General features: G+C 37.2%; 1 protein-coding gene across 2 annotated transcripts; it reads right to left on the bottom strand.

Annotated features, from left to right (window-relative positions):
* Positions 1–20: 20 nt before the first annotated feature.
* On the bottom strand, positions 21–10,037 carry NUDT12 (nudix (nucleoside diphosphate linked moiety X)-type motif 12). Of its 2 annotated transcripts, none has more exons than XM_009891672.1 (6): positions 9,886–10,037; positions 6,659–7,254; positions 5,582–5,749; positions 3,659–3,772; positions 1,459–1,658; positions 21–131 (listed from the first exon to the last, which is right to left on the bottom strand). In XM_009891672.1, the coding sequence occupies exons 1-6, from the start codon at positions 10,035–10,037 to the stop codon at positions 21–23; spliced, it is 1,341 nt and encodes a 446-aa protein (XP_009889974.1). The 2 variants fall into 2 exon arrangements, with proteins under 2 accessions (XP_009889974.1, XP_009889973.1); XM_009891671.1 differs by having other exon boundaries at positions 9,832–10,037.
* Between the last annotated feature and the right edge of the window lie 513 nt (positions 10,038–10,550).

The raw sequence follows: 10,550 nt of genomic DNA on the forward strand, positions 1-10,550 counted from the left end.
AAAGAAATAGATTATTTGAATTAAAGATTAGCATTTATTCCAATCCAATGTTTTATCAACTGGTGCGCAATAGCTTGACGTGGTGGTACAGAGAAAGAACGCTTGTTTCCTTTAATGAGAACTTCCACGATCTGCAATAAAGACAGATTAATTTATTTAGAAGATAATATTATAAACTATACAGAATCTAATACTACATTAATGCAGGAATTATCTTACTATGTGATCTTCAAGGTCCTTTCCAACCTAAACCATTTGATAGTTCTATGATACATAAGTCTATTATTACTATAGCTATTAAAGAGCCACTAAAAGACAAGATGTAGATGAAAAACCACACAGGATTCTGTGTGAATTCTGACATTTTTGATCTCAAATGTTACCCAAAGGATAACTTCTTTCTAATACAACTGTGGAGATTGACTGTTAATATATTTAAGGTTTATATGAAGTCTCTTTACACAAAGACCACCAGATGGTGCTCTACACCGTTCCCGAAATTCTTTTTTTTTTTTTTCCTCCACATGTAGTGCACAAGAAAATGTGTTTTGTTGGTTTTCTGAAGCAGTTGCAAACAACACAGGAGTACACTTTTAGTTTAGCACATTTGCGACGTACATTTATTTCCAACTCTAGACCAACCTGCACATGAATAGCTGTATTTCATTTAAAATAATGCTTTCAGTGTTGTCAGTAATACACTGAGATTGTAGGTGACTACCTTTGCTTTCAAGTTGACTTACAAGAGCCAAAACACTTGCAACTGCTAGGCAGGAGTACAGTGTTATTAAAAGTTAGGCTTGTAAGCACCCTGTGCAAAAACCTGTGAAGGCTACACTGTGTATGCAATCTTTCCTTCTTCCATTCATGAACTTAAATCTCTCTGTGAAAGACTTTTTATCCTTTCTTTTATCTGACTATATTTTAAATATTCAGGAAAGCTAAGTGTAGAATTTCCTTTTAATGCATAGTAAACTGCCTCCAATACCAGAGTATTAAAATAGTACTGCATGGAAAAAGATGTTCAAACTAGTGAATTCCCAGGGTTTTTACCTAAACCACTCCCCTCCCAGCAAATCTGGTAGCATGCCTGTTTGGAGAAATTCAGATGATGAACACTATTAAATATTAGTTCTGCCAAAATGAAAAGCACAGGCTTGCTGAGAAAGTGGGTTAAAATAACAATAACTTGGATATCTCTCAAAAGGAAAAGGTGAACAACTAACTGGCAAAAATGTCATAAAATGGGCTTGCAAATGACTCAGAAATTACTGTGAATATCTGCCTTCGTCTGGTTGTGTGTAATCTACAATTACAATATCATGCAATTGTAGTATGATAAATTGGAGACTATACATGCTCATTCAACTTGCTGAAAAAAGCAGGTATCTATTGTATGCCAGAACCGATACAGTCACAGACTAATCGATACAAAAAGGAAATTAAATTGAACTTTACCTGTTCTCTAGTGAACCAGCGGGCATCCTCTATTTCATTCTTGTCAACTTTAATTTCTGTAGACACTGCAACAGCTAAGCAGCCAATCATTAGGCAGGAGGGCAATGGCCATGGCTGACAAGACATATACTGAACATGGCCAACTTTGACTCCAGCCTCCTCTTCTACTTCTCTGCGAACAGCATCTTGTATTGTTTCACCTAATCAAAAAGGGCAAAGAACAAGCAGCTCATGAAAATACTCCAAGCAACGATTACATCCTGTGCTTTGAACTGACTCAAAAGATCTGAAACTGCCCAAGACAATTATCTATAGTGATTTAGTTCACAGACCTTAAAACACAAGATACAAAAGTCTAAGGTAAAACTATCCACCACAGCAAAATGGAACTTTGAAAATAAAGTATGATAATTTCTCCATCATAAAGTTTATTTACTGAATTTATAATTTATCATACACGCAAACTATTGTTACCACACCTAAAATGTCAAAAATTGAGTAGGAAATACATTGTTCCTTTAATTCCTTTTGAAATGCTGATCTGTTCATGTATAAATAGCATTGTGTTAATTTTTAGATTTTTAGTATGACTATAACAGCCTGTAATACAACTTGAAAATCAGTATTTAAAATTACAATAGTAAGATAATTGAGACTTAAGAAGACTTGCACACATTTCTGCATTGTATTATTCACTCATTCACTGTCTCACTTATTCACAGGCAATTCTCCAACCTTAAACTGCAACGGAAAGCTTTACTTCCATATTCATAGAAAACTGCTTGATTTACATGTGTTGATGGTCACAGGCTTACATATGCATACATGTAATGTGTTGTAATCACTGATTACAGGTTTATTAAAGCAGACGGTCCACACATCAGAGACAGAAGTTTTAGTTCAGCTACATGCAGCTGATTAGAAGCTGATGGTAAAATCAGCTACTCTTAAATTTCAGTTTTTATACTTGAATTCAGTATCAGAAAGCAATAAGGCTGGCAGAATAATGCACCCAGCTCTGGAGCCCTCAGCATATGAAGGACCTGGACCTGTTGGAGCGGGTGCAGAGGAGGGCCACGAAGATGATCAGATGGATGGAGCACCTCTTCTATGAAGACAGGCTGAGACAAGTGGGGCTGTTCAACCTGGAGAAGAGAAAGCTCCGGGGAGACCTCATAGCAACTTTCCAGCATCTGAAGGGTGCCTACACGAAAGCTGGAGAAGGACTTTTTACAAGGGTACGTAGTTACAGGATGAGGGGTAACAGCTTCAAACTGGAATAGGGGAGATTTAGAACAGGTATGAGGAAGAAATTTTTCACAATGAGGGTGGTAAGGCACTGGAACAAATTGCCCAGGGAAGCTGTGGATGCCCCATCCCTGTAAAGTGTTCAAGGCCAGGCTGGATGGGGCTCTGAGCAACCTGGTCTAGTGGAAGGTGTCCCTGACCATGGCAGAGGGGTTGGCATCAGGTGATCTTTAAGGTCCCTTCCAACCTAAATCATTCCATGACTCTATGGTAAGAAAGAAAGGAGGGGAGAAATAAACATCTTGCCTTTTTTCAAATGATACCTGAACAAATTTATTCATGCTGTCATCATATTCCACCTGCACAGATTTACTGAATATAGTTTACGCTGTAATTTCACTGGTGACTAAGATATATTCCCAATATAAGAATGTTTTGCAAATTGTTCTGCTACTAATAATTGTAAATAATTCCAACTCCTATTGCTGAACACAGCTAGCAAAATACCTTTCTTTTTTTACAAAATTATATAATTTCTGCTTATCTTCCATATAGTCAATCAGGTCCTAAACAGGAAAACATGTGCTTAACTTTATGTTAACTATGTTATGCTTTGACTTTAAATTTTTCCTATGCTAAAATTCCTTTCTAAGTATCACCACAGAAAGGAACTTTTATGTGTCTTAAAATGTGTTTCCACTTAAATATGTAATTTAAGAGTGCGTTATGAGAAAAATGTTTTAAAATTGTATTTACTCAAGTTGCACTCTTCTTTTTTTTAAAAACCAGCTGCTGGGAAGTACAGAACAGGCATATTTATTACAATAACTTATCTAACAGGAAGCAAAAACATTTATTTGACATAACACCAAACATATTTCTATATCATTTTCAACGTACAATACAGATATGTGAGACAGACCAATTGGTACAGGAAAATGAAATTACTCACCAGGTTCTATAAATCCAGCAAGACAGGTAAACAGTCCTGGGGGAAAGCTCTTCTGCCTAGCTAAAAGGCATTGGTTCCCATCTGGATGTATGACTTGCATTATCACAACAGGATCTGTAAGGGACATGAAAGGAAAATATTTTCACATTTGAGGGACTTAAAAGCAGTATCAAATTTCAGCCTATTATATATCAATGCATGTAAATATAAATAAGATACCTTTAAGTGACTGAAATCAGAATTGTGTAGATGCCCAGAGCAAGTTATTTTATTTCACTTTGTTTTTTCCCCCTGCAAGATAACTGATTATTTTGTTTTGCAACATACAGGCTTAGCAGAAGCAGTTTATTAGCCAAGGCTTGAAATGCAGGACATAATTACTTGCAACCAAAGCACACAATCTGTTTAGAGTATTGGCAATCCCAACCTAGCTATGCATCCAGCACATAGCAATTACTTCTGCAACAAAACCAGTTTACTATCAACTCCTTTACACACACAGGACTGAAGAACGTACTTTTGACTGAAATACCAAAAAAAAGAGACAGATACTCTAGTTACAATGTAAATACCGACTACACTTTCAACTTTTGCTTTGGTGACTGTTTGCTATCAATCTCTCATCTGGTGTTGCACTTCTACCTACTTTCTCACTTCTGGTAATTTTATGTATTTTTTTTTTTTCTTGCTTAATACCTTCTCCTATTGGTATCATCCTTTCTGTCATGCCTTTCTACAAACTATTTATCTATAATCTTTTTCCATTTTTTACTGTTACCTCTCTTAAGTATCTCACTGTTTTGTTTTTAATTTTTTTTCTATCTACCTCTGCCTTTATATATTTTTTTCTCTCGCTACTGCTTTTCACATGGGTTGGTTTTTTTTGGGGGGGTCAAAACCACCAGTATTTTCTCTGTATGAAAAGGCTTGATTAGGCAACCACTATAAACAATAATTTCAAAGATTGTTATCCTGCTCAGATATCTGCTACGTGGCACAGTGTAGAATATGCAGTGCTCCTGTCTGCAAAGTTTCTTCAGAGAAAAGCATCAGTAGAAAATGCTGGTTCATCAGTCTTTCCTATACAGTCCCATTCCTTCTCTAAGTCTGTTGTGCTAGAGGCTGTAAAGAAACAGCCACTAGTGTTTTAGCAAGCTTCACTACAGTCCATAAGACAGAAGAATATGGCAGAATTGCTTTGATTACTACAAAGATATACCTTGAGCATGTAAGAGAACACGAAATTCAGAAATGCAACACACATACAAGATAGGGTAGGGGAAGGGGAAGGAAAGGTAATCAAAGCATCACCAAATGATCTGGGAAAAAAAGGGTAAGTTCTTTTTCCTTCCTTGTTTCCCCATCAGTAATGCAGTACACTTCCTTTGGAACACATCAACAAAATGAGCTATAAAAGACTGTCTATACAAGCGTATATTCTGAGTAGAAATAGGCCTGGCAGTTTGTGACTGACGATGAATAGTGAAAGCCAGTGAAGATGGCTAATACAGTGAAAGGGGCATTACAGGAAAATGAGCGCTGTATCAGAAATTTGTTACAGGGTCAAATTTGATACGGAGGTATTTCAAGCTCAGATGGCTTGCATAAGGTGAGAAAACAACATGCAGGGGAAAATGTGATCCTTTGTATTGTTAATATCTCATATATGTTGTTGGAACTTTTAATTGACACTATTCCACTGCAGTAAATATTGGTATTTTCACAGAAATTCTTTGTCACAGACTACTGCAAGAAAGAGAAGCCTGAACTACTTAATCCTAAATAGACCCGAGATGCACTTACTCTGGGGAGAGACAAGGGACAGAAACAAGCAGCTGAAATACCTAAAAAGAAATTGATTTACATGTATGTAATAGTAGAAACAAGTCACTTTTGACTAAGTTTATCCTACAATATTCTCACCAACTCTTGGATATGATGTGTTGTGAACACCTTGGAGACTGGGACAATCTTCTTTTAAGCAAGTTTTCTTGTAACCCCCTTCTTCAGTCTTGGTTGTACTCCCACATGTTGGGCAGAATTGGTAGCGGCTGTGCCATGCTAGAACAGACCTAGCCTGGGCTACTACTCCTTTAAAAGAATACATTGAAAATAGACAAAATCAAACACTAATTCATGCAAGCTTTTAACAGTATTGAAAAAGCAAGTAGTAAAGTTTAACATAAAAATCGAAGTAAGACTATGGCTTGAATTGTAATCTACTACAAGAGAAGGTGAGCAATGTGAGTTATTCTGATCTTGTTCTTTGTAGCACAACACATACAAAAGAACACAGTACTAAATAGCTACTGACCAATCTACGTGTTCAGAAGCAAATTAATCTGGATCAATATGCCCTGTTTCTCACAAAAGTTACTTTGTCTGGGCAAAGTGCCAGAATTATATATCATACCTTTTCCAGATGACCATTTTAGGGCTACTACAGGTATTGACATAGTAAAGTGTTGATCCATTTAAACTTCAGTTGCAAGTCAAGCTTGCCCTTTATTGTTCTGTAAATGCAAAACGGCTAGAACAGCAGTTGTTAACATGTCCATAATGACATTAATTCATTTTGGGATCCTGACTTTCCAACACCTGCTCACACCGTTTCCTTCTCAGATGAGTATACAACATACATTAAGGACCTAGTTTCATTTTTTGTAATGAAAACTCAGTAATGACAGATTCTTTTCTTGATTTTAGAACATTAATGTGCATGCATTAATATTTAAATAGTACCATTTCTAAAACCAGGATGATCAATAGATTTTACAGTCTAATACTTACCATTGCAGATGTTAGCCCTTTGCAACTGCATATATTCTTACATACAAAATTATTCACAAAATGACTGACAGGCTTTTACAATATTTCTAAAGTCACTGAAAATACCCGATTCCTTTGCAGTGGCTTTGTCATTGTATTATACCTCAGTGAATCCCAAAGTGTATCTTTCTAATTACACATTTGATAACTGCTGCATTTTATGCATCTTACCAGCTTCTTTTTCAGGTAGTAGTAGTAGTGCTGGTATTGCTGGATGAAGAAAGTCACAGTCCTCATGCTTCTGCTTAAATTTCTCAGCAGAAGCAGAATCTATGCTAACAGCAAACCAAGCGACTAACCCATCCTCTTCGTCATCTTGCAGAGCTCTTCCATTGCAAGAAGCCAGCACACTCATGTGCGACTGAAGTTCAACTCCAAGAAAAATCAAGGTGCCTTCTTCAGTTTGGTTCATGCACTGCTCCACATCCTTGTGGTGCAGCCTGCAAAGCTTTACTTCTGGCTGCTGGGAGCTCTCTATTCCCCCACCCAAAGTGACGAAAGGACTCAGATTTGAGAAGACAATGTATACTGTAGTTGGATGGCTTTGCTTTTTGTTTAGCCACTTGGAATCTTTTCTTTTATCAGTCCTTCTGTCCAGAAGTGTCAAGCCAAAGTAATTCTCATATTCTTTCACTTCATTTGACAGAAAATTAGGGATCTGCCCATCCTTCACATTAGCCAACAAATTAACTATGTGCTTGTACCCCCAAAATTTAGCAATGTCCAGAGCTGTCTGCCTTGATTTATTAACAATGGACCTGTCACACCTAGAAAAACAGAAAAGAACAGTGGTCACCAGGGTAAGTAAGTTTAGGAAGAGTCCTGATGCTGTATTATTCTTACTTACAGCATATACATCTGACACTATTAGTATACAAGAACTTTTAGACACTGTCTATACTGGGGCACTCTTTAGAGTAAACACTTAGCATTACTGTAATGAAAAGTAATTATACTTCATTTTCTTTTGCTAAGGCCAGATTCCAAATTTTTGTTGATCTCCAGATCAACAAACTCCAGATTATCACTTACCGAGGCTCATGTAATACTACAAAAGCAATATATTAATGAAAATCCTCCACATTGCATCAAGCAAAAAAAAAAAAAAAAAAAAGCATTTACAAATACAACTTTGAAAGCCAGGCTACAGGTCTTTTCTGAATAATCACTAACACAAAAAAACCCTGGTTTAACTAGCATTACTTTCTAGAAGCTACTCAAAGCAGAATCAAAACATTTACAGTAATATATTTGCCATTAAATAAGAATCAACAATACAGCCTCTGCTTAGTGAGAGGATTAGCACCCTTACAACTGCAGTGCTGGTCCCTGTGGGGATCTCTTTGTTACCAAAATGTCTGCAGAACGACACAGATGAAGAAACGTTGTCCCATGACATATATTTAAATATTAGCGCTCCCTCCCATCTGAAATAGATTGGGGTTGATTGTGATGTCAAAAATAATGCACTTTTATTTTTTTGTCAATTTTAACTCATGTGGATAAGTAAAACAGACATTTCACTGTAAACTACAAAATACACAGTAGATGTGAGGCCAGACTAACCAGTCTTTAAAACGAGAAGACAGCAGTACATTCATTTGCTGATACGCAGCTAACTGTACCACAGGCAAGACTGTTTTGACTTGAGATTTTATATTAACCTCAATAGTTTTTGAGGGAGTCTATTTTAGAAAGGCACTCAAAACTTAATTTACAAGTTTTTGCTGCTAAAGAAACTGCTGCTGCCCATTTATCTTTAAAGATTAAGTCTCCTTTAGAAAAATCTTGCCTAATTCCCTACTTAATTTCCTATCTTGCAGCCACTGAATTTTGTTCTGATTTTGTCTTCCCCCTTCTATATGCTCAGGTACGTGCAGACTGTGATCAGGCTGCTATTCAGTGTCTACAACAGTGGCCTGAACTCTTTAGACCACTAAGATCTTTTTTTTCCAGTCTACAAACATTTCCTGTAGCTTTTCTCAAACATGGATGAACACAAAAAAAAATAAATTACTAGCTTTCCAGGGTGTTTGGAATGTTACGTAATATTACCTTCACAGACATTCACATTTATATATCCAGCAACTGTATTTGGCCAAATGATTATTATGGCTAAGCATTAACTAAAATGAGACCAATGAGGCCACAATATCACCTCAGGAACTACACTCAATTGCTTAAGAGAATGGCGCTGAAAAGGCCATTTACAAGCAGATATTCGTTCTTTTTACAGTAAGCACCATTTAAAAAACCTGTTATCCTATTTACCAAACTGGTAAATTCCCCAAAATCTCAAAAGATTCCTCAATACACAGATTATTTCAATCCACAAAATCTGGCACTGAGATACTCCTCTACATGTTAGAATGTACTCATACAGTACAAAACTGCAGTTCATCTGACGCTCCATGCGGAGCCCCAGCAGAAGGCACAGCATCTGGGTAGGACTGAAAAAAATGAAAGGGTGGGATGATCACTGGAGGCTGTGGAATGCTGTGCCTGAGATTACTCATAACTACAGAATGAACTAAACTTGCTTGATTCTGTAATTAGGGGTGCACAAAGGAACAGACTGGGCTTGACTATGTGGCACTCAGTTGAGCTGCAACACCTGACTCTCACCCTTCATTTTGAAATGTCTTCCATTTTAAATATTTGGATCCTGACTTTATTCCGGCTTCAGAAGAATCTTCTTGGGGGTCTCAAGGAGAACGGTGAAGCACTCCTTGCTTTGCTGAGTGTCTTGAAAAACAACAGCTGACTTGAAGACAGACAACAAATATGATAGCAATTTTTTGACACGCAGTGAACATGCTTGGTGTCATACTGACTGAAGAAAATAAAGTGACAGGAAGGAAGAAGTGAATTGTCCAAAAAATAAGAACTTCATCAATCCGTAACTTCGGTAAAGGTGTGTCTGTCACGTCCTGCTTAACAGCCAGTATGTCAGCAACATTCTGATTGCAAATAAAGTTTAGACAAAAAGCCTAAATGGAACAAACAAATATACCAAATTTATACTCGGTACAGTAGCTGGAATGGGATACAAACTTTGTTCTATTCTGTTGGTCTCCTGAGAGGAGTGACAATATATCCTTGAAGATCAAAAGAATAATTTTAGAGATGTTCACAACTTTTAAAGAGTTTCTTAGCAAATATGGAAAGCATGATGCAATAGCAGAATCCAGTTACAGACAGACACAGAGTATAGTTTCCTAATTTTTAACCCTGAAATTTCTACCACTATCTCCCAGGTAAATTTACTTTTCAGAGATCAAGTTGAAATGCGCAGAAAGGGGTTCAGACAAGAACTCTTCAATGAGATCTACTAAACAGCTTACCCTTTTTCAAGAAGAATCTGCACAACCTCAAAGTGTCCATTTCTGGCACCATACATCAGGGCTGTCCAGCCATTGTCTGCAGCTACATTGATAAGTGACGGAGAATGACTGAGCAGTGCTTTCAGTTTGGCTGCATCTCCAACAGCAGCAAAATTATGCAGCTGAGAAATCATGTCCTGATGGAAGTTCTTTTCAAAGTCTGACATTATGTCAACTAAGTTAAAGGAAGAGAACAAAAATGCCTGAAAACATATCCACCATTAGTAAAAGGATCTAAGTAAAAGTATTAAGTATAATGCTATACAGATAATGAACATTGTCACCAAAAGCATGGACGTAACAGTGAAATTCTTGTAATTGGTACCACACTGTTACTCCCAACCAAATCTTCGTCCCACACCTCTCCAAATACAGTGAAATTTTATCCCAATAATCAAGACTAGTTTTAACTAGTTTAATTAGTTTTAACTAGCGTAAGGAGAGAAAGATGTTGCTATGAAGCTTCTTTAAACGTGAAAAACATGCTCCTGGTTACCCGACTGCGCACACACACACACGCGACAGAACAGTACAGAGCCTCACTCCACGAAATGAGCTTTGGAAACGACGAGAAATAATGGCAAGAAGGTTAAGTCCCTTTGCAGGCTGAGGGGCATCTCCAAAAAGCAATAAGATTACCTCAGTAACTTCGCCCCCGCCGCCGGCCGCCCGCCCACCCC

This window comes from Charadrius vociferus, unplaced genomic scaffold (genome assembly GCF_000708025.1).
Source record: "Charadrius vociferus isolate BGI_N301 unplaced genomic scaffold, ASM70802v2 scaffold609, whole genome shotgun sequence".
In the NCBI taxonomy this organism is placed as follows: Eukaryota; Metazoa; Chordata; class Aves; order Charadriiformes; family Charadriidae; genus Charadrius; species Charadrius vociferus.